The sequence below is a fragment of the Armigeres subalbatus genome, chromosome 1 (assembly GCF_024139115.2).
Source record: "Armigeres subalbatus isolate Guangzhou_Male chromosome 1, GZ_Asu_2, whole genome shotgun sequence".
In the NCBI taxonomy this organism is placed as follows: domain Eukaryota; kingdom Metazoa; phylum Arthropoda; class Insecta; order Diptera; family Culicidae; genus Armigeres; species Armigeres subalbatus.
Window position 1 is genome coordinate 172,706,690 of NC_085139.1, and position 23,357 is coordinate 172,730,046.

The following is a 23,357-nucleotide window of genomic DNA, read 5'->3' on the forward strand; positions in this document are numbered from 1 at the left end:
TTCTGGCAGCAGAATACCACAGTAGATCTCGGCACAGTAGCGGGTAAGTAACACAGTAAGTAACAAGAAAGGAATAAAAAAAATAACATATTGGTTTACAATCCCCGAACAACTTTGTAGAAGACGGAAATTTTCTAAATCCCAGACATAATTGTTTTTTAATATTTGTATCGCCATAATTCACCTAAAATAAGGACATTTTCAGCTGTCCTTGTATTTATTAAAATTTATTATTGTCAATAATGCACATTTCCATCCAGCTTTTTATTATAGCAATGGGTCAACTATGGTAATTCATTTTGACATATGCTGTGTACGGATTTTATAGTATTAATCATCCTAGTAACCTTCGTAGATTTGCTCGGGATTAGCTGAACAACTGAAAAGTCAAAAAAATTGGCTTTGTTTTGGGACCTAATGACCACCTATTTTACCTATAATTCATATTTTTTATATTTTGCCACGTATGAATCAACGCAAAATAATACAATTCGGCTGGTGTTATGGCGAAGCAATGAAGGTATTGTGATTATGTGAAGTTCAACACCCCAAGAAGAAGACTAGCAAACCGAGTTGCTGCATCTTTTGGATTGATTGAACGGCTGACGTTCGGGTGCCTATTTGTCGGATTTTCCATCCCTGTGATTCACCAGATATATGCAGTAGAACCTGTGCCGTACATAGAAAATTTCTTCATTCAACTTGTTCCATGACCACATGTGGCGAACAACGAAGTCTATGAAGGGTCCACAAGTTACCTCCAATATCCTCTGCTGCTTCTGTTGAATTTGAAATTCAAGATTGAAGATCACCTCTGGAACAACTGAGTATCATTTTTATTATTTATGATAAGTTTTCCCACTACTACTATTTTATACATCTTTAATATTTAAAATTTCAATACTATTATAATTGTTTTAATTCTCTATGTTAGATTGTGTAATTGCTGTTTTACCACATATTAAAATTATCATGGGTTTAATCTCAGGTCCGTCATTTAGAGAAAAAATGCCTTAGATCTCCTTGATTTTGCCGAAATTTTGGTTCATGTAGGATTTAAAAGACATCCTTCGGATTTTTGCTGACAAAGCACCTGTTTAGGGAGGCATGCATATGCGCATCGAATATTCAAAAAGTTATTTCAAGGCATCGTAAATACAACACTTTATGAATTGGAACTACCGTCAGACTTCTTTTACAAAATCAGTAACTCCTTTTGATATGCTAGAAAATGAAATATGTCCTGAACCCCCTTAAAATTTTAATCTACAAGCTTTGAAGTATGGTTCATCCAATATTTCAAATTGCAAATCTGGCCCTAAATAGTAAAACAACAAAAACAACATTATTGTCAAATATCTAAACACTGAATTATTTTCATAATATTGTTTAGCTCTGGTGAACTTTCTCCATCTGAACAGTACGATAAAACTTCGAAGGTTTTACGGTTCACGGAAGGTTTTAAGGTTCACGTCTGGGAAAAAATATTGCTAACTCATATAGGTATTTTTTAAAATCACTGATAAACTTCAATTTCCATTCACTTGTAGAGAGCACTTTAACGAGTATAATAATATCGCTTGACTCAATGTTAACGCACTGGAACTTTTGATGAGCTGAACCAATTTTACTGTAGCAGCGACAGCAGCATCCTTGACATTAACAGCCATCGGAACTTACACAGCTATGAAACTAACCTTCGCAAACGCCGAATCGGCCACAGTTGAACATTGTGGCCACAATTTTAATGGAATCGAGGTAGGATGAGAAGCAAAACGCATGCATGAAACATATGTTGTTTTCTTGGATATCCCTGGTGCACCATGTTCAAAGCAGGAGCTTTTTGATAGTGGAGGAAAAACCGGTGAGCACGTTCCTATTTACTTTTAACTTGTTTTATTTCATTGCTTCATAATCCTAAATATTATAAAAAAAACCACTAAATACGTACAGGGCATCGTTTGCTGCTATTGCCGCGGATATTGTGGGAGTCCCAGGTATTCGGTTCACGCTTTGGTTAGCAACGGTGGCTCTTCTAGACCTTCTATTCCCTGAGTAGATAGTACGAATAAGGGCGTCCTTGTGAAGTTTTGCTGTACCTGTTATGAACAACTAGTACATCCCATTCCCTACACTTTCTGAAAGAAACTTATCTTTCTTCAGAAGTGAATCCTTTTTGTAGTACTAGTCTTCGTAACAAGAAGGGCACCATTACGGAGCATGAGATCTGATCAAATTATTCGTGTTACTACTTGACAACGCCCCCAGCTGGGTGAGGGATAGAGGATGACACACACACACAATTCATATTTTTTATATTTTGCCACGTATTGACTGTTTATTTTTTAGATCGATGATCATTCGAAGCTTGAGCCGGAGCCAGGTTAGCCGGAGCATGGTGAAATAAATGGAGTTAAAGTTAAACTTTTATATTGTGGATTTACCGTAAGGGCAAAGAAAAGTCAGAGTACCTAAATGCAGAGAAAGAAGATATTCATATGGCTGCTCAAAGATCTGGATTGAGTGCCAAAACAGTCTGACTGAAAACAGTGACTATACTTTCCATTTTTTTTCGGTTGTAAAAGAATATCCACAAATTTCAGTTATTTGGAATTGGGTTCCACCACCCCTCTGCGTTTTTTAAAGATCCCTGATTTTAGATGACTAACTTCATTTCAGACTAGAAAAAATCATATTGATAAAGACAGCCTACCGTTTTTCCGTTTCACTTTGTAGATTGGAGTTATCCAGTACTAGTGTTACCTCTGAACTTGAACGTCTTTCGGAAGCTGTTACTATACAACTGGGGGACATTCTGACAAACTCGCTGAAATAAGCTCAAGATCCAACTTTTAAAACAAGCTTGTAGTGAAAGGATACGGCATAGACCATAATTATTAATTTTAATAATCTCTGAGGACCTATTTAGTCCATTACCAGTAGCTTAGGAAGGCATGAACGAGAACACCATGGATGTATATCTATCTTAATGACATGGGAATAGTTGGTATACTATAGCTTGACCAACCATATTTCAGCATTCATAATTGGTTAGGCTCAAACAATCTCCAGTTCCTTGCCGTTCTACTACAACTCACCACAAAACCTCATGAATAAACCCACGTGAATTAGTTCAAAGTGGTAGTTTATTTAGAGACCATAGCCCTAAAGGTGTGCACACTTCGGGACATTTTTTACCGGATTTTGGTCCCCATGTATTTTAAATGGGATTGGGATTTTAATTTTCCGTGGCGGTATTACGTGCATCCCGCCCCTTTCAAAATACATTGGAATAAAATTCGTGGACCAGCTTTAAGATGTGGAGCTACCTTGAGCGGGCCGTCAGGTAACGCTTTTCCAGTAAAACGCCAGCGAAACACCAATGACAAATTAAGTGTATCGTAAAACAGTTCTCGTCCAATGAACGTATCCTTAATTTGAGATGTGAGACAAGTCTACTTCAAACGACCTCGAGATCCCAAATCCTTGACCTTACGAGTTATATACCCAACCAGTGAGACAATATTGCTGAAGTAGTATACCTAAAATAACAAAAGAATAGATTAATACATGCCAAACTTATTAATTAATTAAGGACGGCTTGTTAGGTTCCGCTTAGGATACGTTTCCAAATAAACTTGCAGAAAATTTTCGCCTCGTAAACAATTTAGAATGAAACCTAGGCAACAATAATTGTGCCATAAGAATTGTACACAGCTAGTGTCAAATCTTTATTACCATAGTTGATTTATGGCCAGCGTAAAAAGCTGGATAAACATCAATAAACCCAATGTCCGAAGATTTTCAGAAAATTTCACGTGATGTTTCAGTCGCTTGGATAGGGTAAGAGTACCAACATTAAAGGTATTCATAATCATATTTTTTGCAAAAGAAAATATTTTTTAAAAAGTCGATTATTAGGCCAAATAAAGCGATGGAAAAATGGAAAAAAATGGGATTGTTGCTATTTAACATCAATAATTACCAACTGCCAAAAATTGATTAAACCATTAATAGGTTTGCAGTTTCTTTAGTGGTAGTAAACATTAGCTATGGTTCCCATAGTGGTGCTATCCATTAATTTCTTTTGAGACTTGGCACTATTGGTACAAGGGAGTTAATTTTATTAGGGAAAATCTTTTCAATAGTTTTCCAAACAAAATTTTCAGGTATGATGAATTTAACAGAATATTTATAGGACGACGCATCATATGAACCCGGCCAACCATTCGTCAAACTCCTTCAAAGTTATTTATCTTAAATTAAATGATTTTGTCGGTGTTTCTTTACAGTAAATTATTCACAAAAATGATAAAAATCTTAATTATTCTTTATCACAGTTCATGTAAAGTATCAACGCAATGATATACTTTGACAAAGTATTTCGAATATGAACATCGCTTAATCTTTACCACTAAATAAATTGTAATAACGATATGATTATTCATGAAACGTTATCAGATTTCTGATAAAGTACGATCTCAACGTTATGATACATTTTGACAACGAATGTTACTGTTGAACATCGCTGCACCTTCATCACTTTTTAGTTCATCGATTCATATCGTTGGATACCAAAACATCGATGAACATTTTGCGGTTTGTTTATATCCTAGAAATTAAATTTTCTAAAAAATGATTTGAACGAATGTTGAATGGAACGACATTCGGGTTTCAATTATAAAAGCCATATTATAGATCCAATATACGACGTACAAATTAACCACAGTTTACGTTTTATATGTTTGCATTTAGGTACCTAAATAAAACGAATATGGAAATGGTTTAAAGGGGGAAATAATTCCTCTATATGCAAGTGATATTCGAATGATAACTTCAAGGCTTAGAATGTTAATAAAATTTAGCTACTTACAGTCATCACTTCATTGTAGGCTAGTGGCTAAATTCTCTGGGCAAATTTATAGCATCATCATTTCTTCAGGTTCGATTCCCGATTAAGCAAATAAATAGAAAAAAATGTAAGCGTGAACCTCTGAAGAATCATTTTTTAAATTTTTGTTGATAATTTTGACAGGTCGATAAAGTAGAAGTCTGAAAAAATATATCTTTTTGGTAGTATCAATTGATATCGATATTTTGGAAAAGATCGATAACAATTTTGCGTGTTTTGACTTTTGACTGATTTAAAATTCTTCATGTCGACGGTTGATATGAAAACCTTCAAAGACCTATATGAAGAATTTTGAAGAAAATTGAAGAAATGGTTGGTCGGGAAACCATCGTGAAGAGTACAATTACGAAAAATATCATTGAACCCCTCTACCTCCACTATTGGTGCTACCTTCACCAACAGTACCCTATAGGATGTGTCAATTCAATACAATCATATAGAAAGTGCCGCGATGTAATAATTGACATACGGTTACATTTACTACCAACCCATAAGCAACGCATGGTCTACTTATCCATTACATACAGCCTTTCAGCTACGTAGTCCTACGTCACCTTTGCTTTCAACCCGATTGGACTGCAGCTTTGAGTTTTTCTTCTCAAGGTCGAAACAAACATTGAGACACAGATCGAAGTAGGTGATGATGTGAAATGAACGCGAATTTATTTTCATCCGTCATTTTTCCGTTTTTTTTCCGCGAGTGCTCTAGTGTGAAGTGAAAATAATATTTCAAGGAAAATGGAGATGTTTTTCGTTGACCTATTCTTCAAATATTACGAAGAATTCATCGCCATCGCCAGGTTCAAGTTCTCAATATGTGACTCTAATCCAGGCAATGACTGATTAACTACGGCTTATGAGCAGAATTGCCTCGCACAGGAAGTGGTTGTAGAAGGAAAACTCGGTGAGATCAAACCAATGTTGCTGTATGTTGTGTTATGTATAATAATAATGTTGCTTGTGTTTTCGTCAATTTTTTATTGAATTTCTTATAGTTAATTCGGTACACTGTATATAACTACATATAACAGCATATAACTAAACCGACTCCCGAGGCCAAGAAATTATGAGGTAAATCACTACTTGGGCCTATGGATACGATTCCCGGCTCACTGCACATAAAACTTATGATTTATACTAGTTGGAAGCCGTAGGTTTACGAATGATAATTTAAAAAAAGTTTCCCAATTATCTCTCAATATTTTTAATTATTTATTTTACTCATAATTGAACCAATTATAGAAAACAAAAATGTAGATATCTTCGCACTTCGTTGCAACACCACTGAGCCGGAGTGAATCTTTCCACTTTTACAAGATGGTATCATCAAATAAACACCTACCTGAAAATCGTCACAGTGCTCGATACAATTATTGCTTCAAGCTTAACTCATTAACTATTTATTTATTAACTATTAACTCACTTGTCATAAAACGAGTTTGTGCAGTCTCATTTGGTTCCACCACTTAGTTGTGCCTCGACGGATACGTGTTTCGACCTCAACAGTGGGGTCGTCCTCGAGTCAAGTACGAGACGCTGAGGACGACCTTACTGTTGTTGTTTAAAAATGTATCCTCGAGCCGAACAAAAAATCACCAAAAGGCCAGGAACCTTTTTTAGTATGAAAATAATCCTTCATCGTTAAGAGGAAAACTGTCTTATATGTTGACGCTATCATGTTATTTATAATTCTCTCGATTTCAAAAAGTAAAAAAAAAATTATTTTCAAGTGATTGGAAGGAATTTGTATGAGTGAGTGTATCTTCTCAACCAAATAAAAACTATTGTGAATAATATCATCTGGCATCACGTTGTCGTCGCATTTTCTATCGTCCCTAGAGAGAATGAGAGATTTATATGTTGAGAGATTGAGTGAAAATCGCTTATGCCGGGAATCGAATTGAGGTATGCTGCAGAAGCAGTCGCTGTGACTGAAATATGTGCTACACCTCGTTAGAGATGTCGTAAAATCCCGATTAATCGATTAGTTACTAATCGATTACTCTTGATTCTTGTCGATTATTGAATCGATTAATCATTGTATAGTAATCGATTCAAAATTAATCGATTATCACAACGATGAATCGATTAATCGAAATAATCAATTAATTTTCGACATCCTTATGATGTCGTAAAATTCTGATTAATCGATTAGTAACTAATCGATTACTCACGATTCCTCTCGATTATTGAATCGATTAATCGTGGGGTAATAATCGATTCAAAATTAATCGATTATCACAACGATGAATCGATTAATCGAAGTAATCGAATAATTTTCGACATCTCTACACCTCGTTAGTTTAAATCAAATAAAAGCGTTTTTACACGATATTATGCAAGGATAGCTATTTTTAAGCAGAATTGAACCACATTGCAGTATAACACTGCCCAAAACATTCAGGAAAAGCTACTTCCTGTCATAAATATCAATTAAATATTGCCGACGTACGCGTGTTAGGCCGGGAATGGGTAGAATGGTAAAATGGTAAGAAACCGTATATAGAGAATTGTTCAATCTCATATAGCAACTAATGACCTTAATTGGAGCGGGTTCGTTGCATGTTATTGATCTTCAAAATAAGGTTCTTATCGAATTAAGAATGACTCTTCCTGTCAATACACCCAATATATTTTTTACACGGTTGGTATTCTTTAATTTCCTGGTTAACCTGATTTTTCATAGCTTTTCAAATACCACCAGAATTTGGTGAAATAATTTGCTTCCATGAGTCGATATCGAGCCAAAGAACATCGACTCGATTTGACTGTATTGACATTATGCACTTAATTCATATTATGTTCTTAAATCAAATTGAAAGAGTAAATTAATTAACAAATACAGAACGATCACGTGATCCGCGAATTTTTTTTTCTGCTTTGTATGGGTGAATAAATTAATTAGCAAATGAAATATTAGTGCGCGTCCGATCGTATTTCATTTTATTAGCAGAACGATCGCGTGATCATTGAGATACTGCTCTGCGTTGTGCGGGTAATTAAATTAATTAACAAATAAGAATGTTGTGCGTGTTCTATCGTGTTTGTATTAGTACGCAGAGCGATCGCGCGATCATCGAAATATTTTGTTCTGCTAGGTGCGTTTGATAAGTCGATTAATTAGTGCGCGTTCGATTGTGTTTTTGTTTTAAATTCATCAAACTACACGCTTCACATGGCAAACCGTTTACCAAAACGAACCCTGCTACAATACCATGCCCATGTATCCAACATCCCAGTGATTTCTCGTGGAAGTGCAGATGACTCGTCGGCTTCCATCAAAGTGAGTATCACGTCAACATTCTCCTACCCAATCCTTAATTGACCTGCATTCGGACACGGCCGGTGCCGGTATTGCTTAATATTTGGGTCACCAGTTCTTACACATTGAGGATGATCTTCTTCTTCTTATTGGCATTACATCCCCATTCTGGGACAGAGCCGCCTCGCAGCTTAGTGTTCATTAAGCACTTCCACAGTTATTAACTGCGAGGTTTCTAAGCCAGATTACCATTTTTGCATTCGTATATCATGAGGCTAACACGATGATACTTTTATGCCCAGGGAAGTTGAGACAATTTCCAATCCGAAAATTGCCTAGACCGGCACTGGGAATCGAACCCAGCCACCCTCAGCATGGTCTTGCTTTGTAGCCGCGCGTCTTACCGCACGGCTAAGGAGGGCCCCAAGGAGGATGATGTTAGTCCCAAACATCATCTGTTGGTTCTCTGTGTAATTACAGCTGACCTGGCAATAACGGAGTAGCAACCGTGGGCGGTCAATCATGCTCATGCTCATGCTGCTCATGCTCAAGGTCGAAACAAACATTGAAATTATTTCTGTTTCCCACTAAATTACTTGGAAGAATAATTCGTTATGCACCTAGCTTTCATAGCACCATCTCTTGGCAAAGTGGAACTTGGTTCAATACTTCTCTGATCATTAAATCTCACCTGTTGAACTAAATTCGGAAATAAACTAGCGATGATGACTGAAATACAATAGTTTTGATGTGTTGAAGCAAAGTAAAATTTCCATAAAGAATTAGAAACTTTTTTTGGAAGCAATAAATTAATATGGAAGTTCCTTAAATACTGCAAAAATCCATAAATATGAAGTAATTTTCCAAAAATTAAAAATCTATTAGCCATTTTAAACGAATAAAATGCAACCACAGAAAAAAATAAAATAAAGAAATTAAAATTCCTATAACAAAAATGCAAAATGTTCAAAAAGAAGTCAATATAATAATACAATGCAATAAACAAATTGCATTGAATTAAAAAAAATATATAGAAACTAATATATTTTTTCCACAAAAATTAAAAAAATTTCATAAAAAATCAGAAAAACACAATAAAAAATAAGAAATTTTCTAAACAAAATAGGAAAGAAGAATAGAATTGAGAACACTTTTTCATGAATTATAAAACTGTTTGAAAAAGGAGTCATCCATGGAAAAAACTAAGGTTTTTTGCTTTCATATTTTTCTTTTATTTTTTCTGGCAAGTTTTAAATAATTATTTTTCAGCAAAAAAAGAGGGGTATGTTAGAAATATGCTATATCGATTAATTTCTACGCTTAAAATTGCTAATATTTTTTTTGTTTTTGAAAAAGTTTTCTTATGTTTATGGAAAATTTTGTATCATTAGGGATTCCACCATGATTTTTTTTATTTGCAGTTTTTATTTTTTGATGAAGAATATGTAACACTCGGAAGTTAGCTTTCTCAGTCTGGAATATCAGGACGATAGTTTTTTGTATGCTCTTAGTTTTTGACGATGGGTTGTGGCTTTTTTTCATGGGTCGTGTGATTAATATGGTCATTAAAAAAGACTACAAGTTGCAATTTTTTGATCAACCCAAAATCATGTTTGCAACAAAAGCATGTCCGTTAATTGTTATTTGGTGAACGGTTGCTGATACATATGTACATGTTGCAAGACACTAGACACGTCGTAATCTGGATTTCTACACAGTTTTCTGACATCTTTTTCGCAGTCCTATTATATTGTTAAATATCGTTGATATCATCAATCATCATAATGGAAATACGAATTTTGGTCCGCTGAATCGTAAGAAAATCTTGTATCAGCTAGTTGGGTGTACAAACGGATGATATCTAATTCCCCATTCCACACATCATAAAAGTTTCCTATTAATAATTTTGCTCATTTTATATAACATAATGGTTAGAAGCTAATTAAACTCACCTTTACATTCATTCGAGTCTCGTGCATTGGCTCGCCCCCAAGGGCGATCAAAGTGGAACGGTTTGCAGCGTTCGCAATCTCTGCCGGCAGTATTGTGTTTGCAATCGCACGCCAAATCATCATCGCGTCCCAAAACACACCTGGAAGCATGTCCATTGCACTTGCACCGTCCGCCCACGGCGAAATCCGAAACTGCGTAGTGATGTGTCAGCGCAGGAATGGTTGGAGCTGCAACCGTCGAGTCGGTAGTCTCGTAGTTATCGATTCCATTGTATCCGAAAGATGTTTTCTTCTGTCGGAATGAGGGTGGCACCTGCGGTGAACCGAGCAGGAATAAATCCTCTATAGACTCTTGTGGCATCTGTAAGCGATGAAAAACTACGCGTATATCGGTAGCAGTGACCCAATCCTGGAGTACTGGTGAGGAGTCGAAATCTGAAGCAGACGGGCGACCTTCCAAGGTGCTAAAAGCTATTCTCGAGCCTTGTATTCCTGTTGATTCCCCCATGTGGCGGTGGGCATCTGTGCATCGAGCTTCCTGCTCATTAGCTTTTGTAATGGTTGCCCGATTAGGTCGAGCGTAAACTTTACGACACTGGGAACTGTAAAACTGGAACGGCTGCCACGATTTTCCGAAGTCGGCACTTTTATATATAGCGATAGAATCTGGTTTGACAGCACCTGGGCAGAATGTGAGACTGACATAGGTTAGTTCGTATTTCTTGCCGAGTGATAAAGTCAGTGTGACATTATCTGGAGGTTCATTTAAACCCATCGGTGTGGGAATAGCTTCAGATCTCCAACAGGTAACATTGTTCGAGTTGTTAACATCTGTTAAAGCAGAAGCAGGAAAACGTTTTCTAGGGATACTATCGTCACATTGATGGCAGGGCCCTCGAAGCTCTTGACTATCACAGACTTCTTCTGGACCTCGTAACCCACAAGTGGATGTAGCTACTATGGGCATGCCAAATGCAGCATTCACAAAGTCCGGAACACAGCGCCTTGATCTGTCTTCATCGTAACACGGATCGAATTGCGACTGCACTGGGAACATTTTCAGGTATCCATCAGGCGAGGCCACTGCCAGCACCACAACAAGCAGGAAAGTAACCCACCAAACAATGCTGACCAATATGTACCACTTCATTGTTCCACAAATTACCTCTATCCAGTGCGGTGGTGGCAAAAATCTGTTTTCCTCATGAAATTTTAATTAATTGCTATTGTAGCCTGGCCAGGCGTTGGTCCGGACCGTACACGGAATTTTAATTAATACACTTTCCGCGCGTGGGCGGCTTCACACCACTTCAGTATTCTGACCGACAGAACCCCAATGTAACACGAGTTTCCCTTGAAGGGAAAATACTCGCGTAACTAATTATTCACTGGTTTTACTTATTGCTCTCCCGATTCACGACGTGCCACTACAGCAGCAGAACAGTAGTTTTCAATTATCTTATTACCACATTCTAAATTTCACACCATTAACACGTGTTTCACATTATTCATTGAACGGTGAAGAAGACGTCTTCTTCACTATCCCCTCGGGTACTTTCCCTTCTACATGATTCATTTGGGCATCAGCAGCACCGCAATGTCACTCGGAAATCACACGGACCCGGGCACCGAAAGCGAAACGAGCGATCAAAACAAACGTCTGAAGAATTGAATTGCCGCCACCGACGACCGACGTGAGGAATACGAGGCGCGCAATGTGACGACACTTTGTCTGCAAAACATACAGAAGAAGCGAAACTGATGCGGTACACGTGAGAGGCGAGGAAGAGTGAAACCCGTTCAACCCACGCTTCGGAAGTCCAAGGACCGCCGTTGAACAGGTCAGAATTACGCGAGTAGCCTTCGGGCAACCTGTTAAGCCGTGACTACAGACTATAGCAGTCTTCAGTTTTGCGAGGACGAAAACCAGCTGCAGCGAACGATTGCTAGCTGAGGATGAATGCTGACTGAATATCAGTAAGTTCTTGCACTCCACCGCCACAGATTCGGGACCAAAACGCGCACAAAGCAGAAAACCATCTGCCAGCAGTGGAGTGGATGAAAAACCTAGAGAGATGAGCTCTACAGGTTCGAAAAAGGGAAATTTGCGTGTTGAGTTGCGAAAAGCAGGCTCGGTGTGGGATCGGCTGGGTGTGGGAGGGAATCGAGTTGTAGTCGGTCAGAATTTTCCCGCAGCTTCTTTATCATGAAATTGAGGGAGAGTAATTTTTGACTCTCGAGATCTATCCTCGTTGAGAGGACGCGTCTCTCGTGATGTATCATGACCGATACTGTCTGCATACATCGTTCAGTGCACAGATTGCTTGCAGGAGCATAGAGGTAGGCGAACGGAACGAGCCAACAATCTGCTCTTTTATGTGCCGCTAAAAGACTGGATGTTTTTGTTTTCATATTCCCGCACCCTCTTGTGGCGGTTCGTTTTAACTGTGAGAATTCCGCTGCGGAGAGTATCAGAGATGGAGAAAATCCGTGGGAGAGTGAGTTCCGTGAGAAAGAGCGATTTCAAGTAATCATGCCTGAGAGCGACAAATAATTAGTGAGTAGCGAGATGCTACACCGGTTAGTGAGAACACTTGCTCATCATTCTGTGCTGTTGTGAAAATAATATTGTAACGCAAGACATGCAAGAAAGAGAGAAATATAGTTTTACCCCAAACGTGAACCTTGCATGATGATTTCGTATTCATTGCAATAAATCGGTAGCAAATTGATCGACATGGGAAAATTCAATCACTCGGTGCAAGAGCTTTTATGAAAATATTTGAAAAAAAATCTTTCTTTGTGTACAAGAATGTCTTATGTTTATTTTGTTGATTATATAGTTATAACCCGGTGAAAATGGTTCTGGATAGTGATAAAAGAAGGTGTAATAACTCGACGGAAACATGAAAGTGAGATGCGCAGCAAGTAAAATGGAGTGATTAGGAGGAACATGATTTGCGAAAAAATGACCATGGAACGATATCGTTTACTTATAAAAGTATCCCTCAGAGGAACTACAGCCTAGATACTAGACCTGTGGTCGTAAGGGTTGCGTTAAGTCGACGACTAACAAGCTGTCCTGGGATGATTTTCATGTTAAAAACACTACATTCTTACAAAAATACTTTTCTGGTTTTTACCATTGAAGAGAATATAAGAAAAGTTAAGTTGAGATATTATAGGGGCTTTCGTGCCCCTGCGATTAGCGACGTCAATCGTCTAGAGGAAACTATTCGTGATCGAAAAATTCTTCACTGAACCACTGGGTGTTATATCACCAACAAACTGACGTGAATTTTAATATCAGACATTGACCACGGTCAATTCAAAAGTCTAGTGATCGCAAATGTCAATGCGAAATGACACCTAGGTCAGAATTGACGTTTACGAGGCGGCCATCTTGATCAACCAGAATCTTTCGCACTTGGTATAATCGTTTTGAATATTTCAAAAATGGGTCGATCTTGCGAAGTTCGTAATTGTTTCAGCAACAACGTTCGTAATATTGGTAAATCGTTCTACAAGATTCATAGCATCATTGGAACGTAAGTATTAGCGCTTAGTATGGACACGGCTTTCAAATATTTGCTCAATTAATGTCGTTCACCGGATCTGCAGAATATATTGATCAAATGTGGAGTTACAGCACTCCGGCATTTGCTCAGATCACCTTTCTGTTGATTCATTGCGCGATCCAGCTAGACCTGATAAAGGGTAAGATAAACTGTGCAAAATTCAAATATGAATTAAATCTGTGTAATCAGAATAAATCAACAATATCTTGCAGATTGAGAGCTGGTGCAGTTCCGTCATTTCATGATCCATCAATGGAACTCAACTGCCAGTGTAATTCTGGAAGAGAACAACACCTGGACGAACCAGTGGCGGAGCATTATTGCAACATTGAATACCTGGATGATAACGAAAATCCTGAAAACACTAAAACAAGTTTTGCAGTTTTGCGTGAAGCCTATTGAAGCCGACTGTGTTGCATCGCCAGAACATGAGAAGGGGCTGTTCAAGGATTCAGCAAGTGCCGATATGGTCGACAATATAATGATCAGCAACAACAATGGTAATGCTTGTGACGAAGAATATAAAGGACCACTGACCTACAAGTAGAGAAAGATAAAAACTCTGAGCTTAAAGCTGAGGTCATACAATTAAAGGAACAACTTCGTGCATGCAAAAGGAAATGTCACAGAAGGTTGATGAAAATACAATCCCAACGAGAAAAAGTGAAAAGTCTAGATGATCAGCTCAAACAAATCCGAAAATGTTCTTGTTCTGATAAAACTTTGTTTGCAAAGCTTAGACATAATTCAGCTATTTATAACAGCTTGGAGAACTCAACGAGGAAGACTAAAGGGAGAAGATACAACGCAGACATAAAGAGATTCGCGTTATCTACCTGCCTGTGCGGACCAGTGTTTATCGAATGATGCAAAAATCTAAAATTATGTGCTTACCTAGCAAACGAACAATCAAAAACTGGACAAAAGATATTGAAATTGTCCCAGGACTGAACAAAGCCATCCTGGAACAAGTGAAATTGAAAGTTCAAAATTTTTCACCACAAGAAGTCGTGGTAGTTCTTTGTATAGACGGAATGAAGATAAAACCAGGATTGAGCTATACGTCTAAAAGTTACGGCTAAATGTTCATTGGTAGATATGGTTACGTATGACTGAAGAAGAATTGCTAAGCCGAACGACCAGGACCAGACTCTGCTACGGGTTTCAGCCACATATCAGAGGGAAAGATTTGGAATTCTTATAGTTTACCTGCAGTGAGCGATCTGATAAATAATTTTGGATCAGTTTAATAATGTACAGAGGAAAATTAAAATTCATCAATTTTACAATCAAACCTTCATGCCAAACACTGTCAAATGCTTTCTCTATATCAAGAAGAGCAACTCCAGTCGAATATCCTTCAGATTTGTTGAGCCGAATTAAATTCGTAACTCTTAATAACTGATGGGTGGTTGAATGCCCATGGCGAAAACCAAATTGCTCATCAGCAAAAATAGAATTGTCATTAATATGAACCATCATTCTATTCAAAATAATCTTTTCAAACAGTTTGCTTCAAAGCAAACTGATTGGGCGATAACTAGAAGCCTCAGCTGGATTTTTGTCCGGCTTCAAAATTGGAACAACTTTGGCGTTTTTCCATTTATCTGGGAAGTATGCCAATTGAAAACATTTGTTAAATAAATTAACCAAAACGGATAAAGAGCTCTCAGGAAGTTTTTTGATAAGTATGTAGAAAATGGTGCTTTCATATTTTTAAATTTTCTAGTAATAGATCTCAGTTCATCCAAATTAGTTCCCAACGAAGGGTCAAAAACATTATCTTGATTGAGAATGTCTTCGAAGCTCCGTGTAACCTGATCCTCAATTGGACTAGTGAGACCTAGACTAAAATTATGGGCACTCTCAAACTGCTGAGCAAGTTTTTGAGCCTTTTCGCCATTTGTTAATAAAATTTTACTAAATTAATGATTTTGTGTGTTTTACTTCTACGTGAAGTTAAACGATTTACAATGATATGGAAATGCTAATATCATCTTCCAAACTTAGACGCACATGTTCATGATAGAATTAGAGACGAAAGTATAGAATTGATAGTTCCGTTAGGATACGGCAGGCATGAAGAATGTTTTTATAGAAGTCGATTTGAAAGCGAGCGGAGGGCAATATTTGTGATGGCACATATCACACGACCTTCCTTCTGCCAAGCTCCCGTACTGATATTCTTTCCTCCCCCTTCATACGGGAGCTTGGCAGAAGGAAGGTCGTGTGATATGTGCCATCACAAATATTGCCCTCCGCTCGCTTTCAAATCGACTTCTATAAAAACATTCTTCATGCCTGCCGTATCCTAACGGAACTATCAATTCTATACTTTCGCCTCTAATTCTATCATGAACATGTGCGTCTAAGTTTGGAAGATGATATTAGCATTAGCATTTTATCATAATAAAATTTTATTTCCCTAGTTAAGCGCTGGAATTGGCTTCTGAGGTTTTTTTTAAGAATTTTCGTTAATTTCCAAAAGGGTTTCGAACTGGGATCCAACTTCGAGACATTATTCTCAAAGTTGGTATTTCTCAGAATAGCGAAACGTTTTTTAATTTAATTTTGCAAATCTCGCAAATAACTTTCAACGCGGGATCGCGAGTTCTTTGGTATTGCCTTCGCCTCACTTTTTTTTAAGACGGATCAGTAGCTGAAGATCGTCGTGAATAATAATGGAGTTGGATTTATTTTCTCATTTAGGAATTGCAATGCCTCTGGCTTTGACAATTAAATTTGTCGAAGATACGAGAGCATTATCAATATCACTTTTGGTATCGAGAGGAATATCAACATCAAAATTCCTATCGATATACGTTTTATATAAATCCCAATCAGCTCAATGATAATTAAAAGTAGAGCTGATTGGATTATGAATGGCTTCTTGTGAGATTTCAAATGTCACAGGAAGGAGATCAGAGTCAAAGTCAGCATGAGTTACCAATTGGTCACACAGCTGACTTGAATCCGTTAAAATAAAACCAAATCAATTGTCGAAGGATTTCGAGTGGATGAAAAACAAGTTGGGTTTTTGGGATATTGAATAGTATAATATCCCGCAGAACAATCTTCAAATAAAATTTTGCCGTTGGAATTGCTTTGAGCATTATTCCATGAACGGTGTTTGGCATTGAAGTCACCAACTACGAAGATTAATCAAATCGAACTGATTGCTCAGTTCGATTGAAGAAGAATTATTCCCGATATTAGAGTTAGAAGGAATATCTGAATTCTCCAGCTTCCTTCTATTTTTTCCGCGCTTGGGCAGGACGGTCTTGAAACCTTGTTTCTTTGAAGGAAGTGGAGAATTCAGAGACTCCCTCTTCCTCTTGTTTATTAATGCTCATTGCTGAGCGTGGAGACGTGATCTTCTAAGAGGTTTTTTCCCAGAACGGTGTCCCTGTAGGATTACCACCGCTTGTCGGAATTTTACTTCCGCAAACGGGTCCAACGTAAAACGAAGGCACGGGTCCTTGCAAAGATCGTAACGGGATTAGTGGGTACAAATAGCGCTGAGAAGCACTGTTGAAATTAAAATAGCTTCGGGTAGTATTAAAAACTTCCTTCCGCAAAGAGAGAAAGAACCGCACAGCACGAAAGCACGATGCGGTCTGTGCGCCTTCAGGTCCTCTTCAACTGCAAAAAGCCATCGTGTACGTGGCCTTCCACGAAGCCTGCGGCCTCTTCCGGGTTCTCTGCCAAATATTATCTTCGCTTGACGTTCTTCCGGCATACGAACAACGTGACATTGCCATTGCGTTCTATGATAGAGGGTTTTTTTTGCCTTTTTTTAATGAGAGAAGAAGGGAAATGTGGTGTTTGAGTAAATTACCATCAGCGAGTGATTATACATTAACACCTCAGCGTGTCGATCAGTGCGCAGCAAGACATGACTCGGCCTCTTCTGGTCAGACCTCCGTGGCGTGCACACGTACCCAATTCGCAATTCGCAATTCTTCACAATTCGCTCCGGCCATTTGGGGCCACACAATTCTGACTAGATAATTCGACAGGGTCAGTCCAGAGCTGTTCCAAGTTGCAAGCAACCGGCGAAGGATTGGTGCAGCTTATGACGTCAGATGAAATCCTCTTGACAATTCATGAATCCTGGCAGATTTTTGATTTGGTGGCGATTTACATAGTGGCTTGGTAGTGTGGATGTTACGTAGGTCCTTTTAAAGAGTTAAGCGAGAATTTATCATTCTATGTTAATTTGTTTGGAAAAAAATGTTAGCCCTTCCACAACCATCAAATTGTCATGAATTCAAATATACAACTCAAACCTCCTTTTTTGGCATCTGGCCTTCCATCTTCATTTCACATCTTTTCAGGAACTGTGAATTCTATTGTTCAATCTTCAATCAAAACGAAACATATTTCCTGATTTTAACCTGGATATTTCTCGACGGACGATTGACTATTTCAACTCTGAAGGCAATGAATTTCGAAACAGACTGGCGTTGAAGAAAGGATCTCGCACATCCAGGACAATTGGATTGAAATGTGGTGAGAGAATTCCATTGCATATATTATTCAATTACATTGAAACTATATATACGATTATATACAAAAAAAAACCAGATTAATCCACCTAGCAGTGATGATGCCTTTCTCGTGCATTATAAAATATATTGAAAGAATCACATTAGAAAGGTCAAAAAAGCTCTTTAGGAGAATAGGTCACATTTTTTCGATCATTTTGCATGTTTTTGTATTAGTCAAAATGCATCGCCACCATCTTCGGAAAAAAAATTTTGATTTGTTTTGATTTTTTTTCCAAGGGGGACCCATGATTTTTCAATAATTCCAAAATGCAATGTCCGATCGAGCCAATTTTCAATAGCAAACAATGGGATCGCATTCCCCGTAGAATGCAACTTGTTGCGAGTAAATCGGATAATGCTAAGTTCCAAAAAGTGTGTCTACAAAATTTGTACACATACACACACACACACATACATACATACACACATACAGACATCACCTCAATTCGTCGAGCTGAGTCGATCGGTATATAAAATCGGCCCTCCGGGCCTCCTATCAAAATTTTGTTTTTGAAGCAATTTTATAGCCTTTACGTACACTTTGTGTACGAGAAAGGCAAAAACATCAGGGCACCCGATTGAAGCGATTTGGATAGGAAGAGTGGAATCGCCAACTTTCTATTGTTAACATGTCGTGGATAAAGGGCGAGCTCAATCGCGAGGCGAGGGTCAATCTGGGAAACGAGGGCTAGATTATATTATTGTATGTACGAACTTTCTTCTGGAAGGAGATTCTCTATTCATCCAGTGGATTCGCATAAGTGTCTCTGCTTATGGAACCACCCCACCCATTTTTGGCCCTTCATACAGGAGTTTGATGAAATACAAACAATAATATAATCATGATCAAATCGTTTGTGAGATATGGCCAGTGCTATCGGCAGGTGCCTTGCTACAATAGATGGTAGTATCATCATCATCATCATCATCATCATCTGTATAAAAAACGAAACTAGTGGATAATTAATTAATTTTGAGTTGTTGATTGCCATTACTTCATCTTCTTCTTCAATGGCTCTATATTCCAACTGGATCGTGGCCTGCTTTTCAACTTATTATATTAGCGTTTCCTGTTATGAATTGAAAGCTTTTCTATGCCCGCCATTGCATGAATATGTATCTTGTGTGGCAAGTACACTACACAATGGATACACTATGCTCAGTGTGTCGAGAAAGTTTCCAATCCGAAAACATCCTAGACCGGACCGAGAATCGAACTCGCCATCTCCGGAATGGCAATCCTACGCCTTTATTCGCAAGACTACTGGAGACCCCATTAGTCTCAACCTTAGTCTCAACCAATTTATCCATAACTAGCGAAAAAACCCAGCAAAGGTCACAACACAATGAACTATTTGCAGCACCGCACTCTAGATCAATTTCCGTGCGTTTATTTTGTTTTCCTCAACAGCTGATCCAAAACTGTATTCTAATGATTTTTTACATTTCCCCGTAAATTCACCAACTTTTTGTATATACAAACCTTGCGGATTCCAAAACGAATCGATTAGAGAAAAAATCTTGCAAATCGGTCAACCCGTTCGCGAGTTAAATCGTCAGGAAGGAAATCTCAACTCATTTTTATTACCCCTCCGTCAATTTTTAATCGCAACGAAAATAAACATCAGATAGTCGCCTCAGAAGAACATACTTCCAGGAAAAAACCCCTTTGGAAATTTTTGAAAATTTGTCCACCACCCACGTGGTGGATTGTGGCGGTGAATCCTTTGATAGTACTTCCATCATTTTTTTACACGGGGGATGCATTCCGTGTAAAAAAAGTTTTCAGTTCAAAATTCAAAAATCCGTGTAAAAAAAGTTTTATGATTTCTAGACAAATCACGCGAAATGGAGCAACTTTGCAAAAAATCCGTGTAAAAGCAGAATCGGGTGTACGTGCTAATTGTACTGCAAATAAATTTTGCACATCTGTGGAAGCCTTGGATGATCACGAAAGTTGTCATTTTGTTGCAAGGCACAATATATAGATTCTTGTATGTACACTATCAATGAAATCGTTAAATCAATCCAACACGGTTCGACTGTTGCAGGCGGACGTAACAAGTGCGTTTCGTATGAATTCATTTATACACAGGATTCTGTTTTTACACGATTTACATTTTCTCAGTTTTGCACTCATCTAAAATGTTTACCGTTAATTTTTATTATTATCGCCTTTATTTAAGAGGTTTTCAGCCCTTGGCTGGCTCACCTCTAGTTTTACCGTTAATTATTTACCACCTGATTTTTCTTTGAATTGTTTAGTATTTTTAGGAACATGTTGCATAGATTTTGGTCATGAACTAAAGCTACACGATCAAAAATGCGAACGATAAAAAATTGTTGTGTAAAGAAAAGAAAACAGAATTTTGTGTAAACATAAATGTCTTCTATACCCGTAAATCGGCTCAAAATTGCCTAAAATTAAAAAACATTCTATTCGACATATGGGAATTAGAATTTTCGAACAGTTTTCAACAGTGAACAGCCTTAGTTTACACATCTACCAATTAATTGATATTAAACATGCTTAATTTTTCAAAAATATACCCAAGACCGCCAAAATATCTCAGACCACCAGTTCTCCGGCTTCGGTTATTTCGTTCAGGTCGCGGCACTGGAGACTGGACGTCATCTACTGGGCATAGGGCTCTAACCTGAGCCCCATCACACAGTACCTCCTCTGCCAACTGTTTATACGCAGAGCTCTTCTGCGCAGCATCTCGCTTCAGGACGAGTATCAGCTCGCCCTTCTGCGTTCAACGGATGCATCCTCACCTAGGTCAATTTCATTTTGATTTTTCTTGTTGGAATCAGAGTTCATCATTGCATCGGCGTAACTCCTACCGTCAGCTTTGACGATAATTGCTTCGCATCTGTCCTTCTTGCCGCGACCATTGGAAGGTGTACCTTTTTCTCTACGGGCACAATTCAATTCCACCCTTGCTCTTTTCACCTTTTTGTGGTTCACGACTAGGGCAGGTCTTCCTCCCGGCCAACTTCAGTCCTCCCGGCCAACACTGTTTTCCGCTGTTCCTTAGGTCAGCAACCTGCACAACCCTCTCTCGGCGGGTATCCGCAGTCTTCCTCTTTGGAGGTACTGGCCTCGTCTTAGCTTCCTTCAGGTCCACCACTTGCATGACCTTACTTAGCTTCGGAATTACATCGCTAATGGTCATGCGCTTTCGAAGCTCCGCAGTCAGGTTCTCCTCCAGTCTTTTTTCCTCGGTAAGATTCGTTTCTTCAACTCAGCTTCCTCGCTGGCCATAGCCAACTTCTTTTCCACAGTAAGGAGGCGAATCTTCCGTTCTGCCTCTTTACTAACCCCCAGTAGAGACTTCTACACCGTCTTTGCCTCTACGACTACTCCTGCTGGAGTAGTCCCATGGTCTTTAAGATCATGGTCTTTAAGATGCCTTCAAGATCCCATGGTCATCAATGCAAGCTTTGCGACATGCACGGAGGTCATGCGATGGTTGACACTTGCGTGCTCAGAGCCAGATCAGCGCTAGTCAGGAAAGAGCATCTGAGCCTACTCCCACCTAGTTGGCAAGACTGTGTGGCAGAATTGTACAGCGTGACCTTGGCCAATTACCGTTTCAGGTCGGTTTCACCCGGCCACACTGAGAGAGTAGAATGATCCGACTGCAAGTCATCACTTCACAGTATTACAATACCCAAAACACAACCAGTTAACCTGCGGCCAGTATGTCATAATCAGAATCTCACCAGCATTAATCCTGATGTGCCAATTGACATTCCCTGGACTCTTATCCGCTTTGAGTGGTACACGGTCGCTTTGATAGAGCCTGCTTGCGAAAATATGCAGCTTTATGTAGGGGTTCGATAGAACCCACTGACACCACCTTCTAGACAGGCCCCTAACTCGCAGTAGCCGTGGGGAGGGGTCATCAGATCCTTGGACATAGGACTTGCTGCCTTGAATTAAGAAGCAGAATGGACATAGTCGCCGACGGTTAACTTGTGGAACCACAAAAACTGTATGAGGTTAAGAAGGCTCTAAATGAGCTGAAAAATAGTGAAGCGGCTGGGAAGGACGAGTTCCTGCCTTACCGGTTGGTTGGATAGCCCCATATGCCAAGTCTATAGGAAAGGGCACAGACTGAAGAGTGCCCATTACAGAGCGATCACGCTCCTGAAATCTTTGTACAAAATTTTGTTTATCAGACTGATATTTGTAATGATTTCCCTTTCATTTTCCAAGTTTGAAATGAGTTTAGCACCACCCAAACGTCGATCGATAGAGGACGACTCAACTAAAATTTGGACATATGTTTCTCTCATACTTACTTAAGCCTCCTCCACGAGATGTTCTCGCTTCCAAATTGATAATATGTCAAATTACCCTTAGATAGCAATAATACTTCTCAGAATCAGATATGCTAAATCAACTGAAAAGCAGCAACGTTCAAGAACACTAAAGAATAATACATACAGTCAAACCTCCAAGAGTCGATATTGAAGGGACCAATGACTCATGGAAATATCGAGATGTGGAATATAAAATCATTGGAAAGCTGTTTAAAGGGACCATCACAGTAGCCTAAAAAATATTTTTTAATATGGCAAAATTTGCTTCCATGAGTCGATATCGAGTCATAGAAAATCGACTCATGGAGGTTTGACTGTATTCGGAATGGACGTATAATGTTCAAGCATTTATAAACTAAACCTCTATTTGACTCTGTGAACAGTGGAATCGATGCATCGACAATATACTTCTAGCCTGCGTGACGATTGTTTTCGTCTTCGAGCATATGACACGATGTACAATGAACATAATAAGACAAAGATGCAGGTCCAAGTACGACGACAAAACGGAGCATTATTTCAGCATAATTTTGCATTGCAATTTTAATTCTCGATTCACGGAACGGATCGTATGCCTGCACGTACCGATAAATTGCGGTCCAGTGCTGTAGTAGGCATTGACAGGGGCGTACAACAGGTCAGTAAAAAGAAATGCAAACCACATATGAAAACTTTGTTTGATTTGACTCATCTTCAGACACATAGTACAGGAGTTCTATGAAAAGTGTAGCGCAATGTGTTTAGTTCGCCAAAATTCTTGCTGGTTTGGAA

At 38.6% G+C, this 23,357-nt stretch overlaps 1 protein-coding gene across 2 annotated transcripts in view; it reads right to left on the reverse strand.

The window, feature by feature from the left end:
- Positions 1–12,213, reverse strand: part of LOC134205534 (netrin-B) — a 219,727-nt gene extending 207,514 nt beyond the window's left edge. The window contains exon 1 of one of the 2 annotated variants that reach the window (XM_062680827.1): positions 10,127–12,210. In XM_062680827.1, the coding sequence (XP_062536811.1) occupies positions 10,127–11,276 (1,150 nt within the window). In that variant the 5' untranslated portion in view covers positions 11,277–12,210. Of the gene's footprint in view, positions 1–10,126 lie in introns of both variants that reach the window. The other variant, XM_062680828.1, reaches the window with a different exon arrangement.
- Between the last annotated feature and the right edge of the window lie 11,144 nt (positions 12,214–23,357).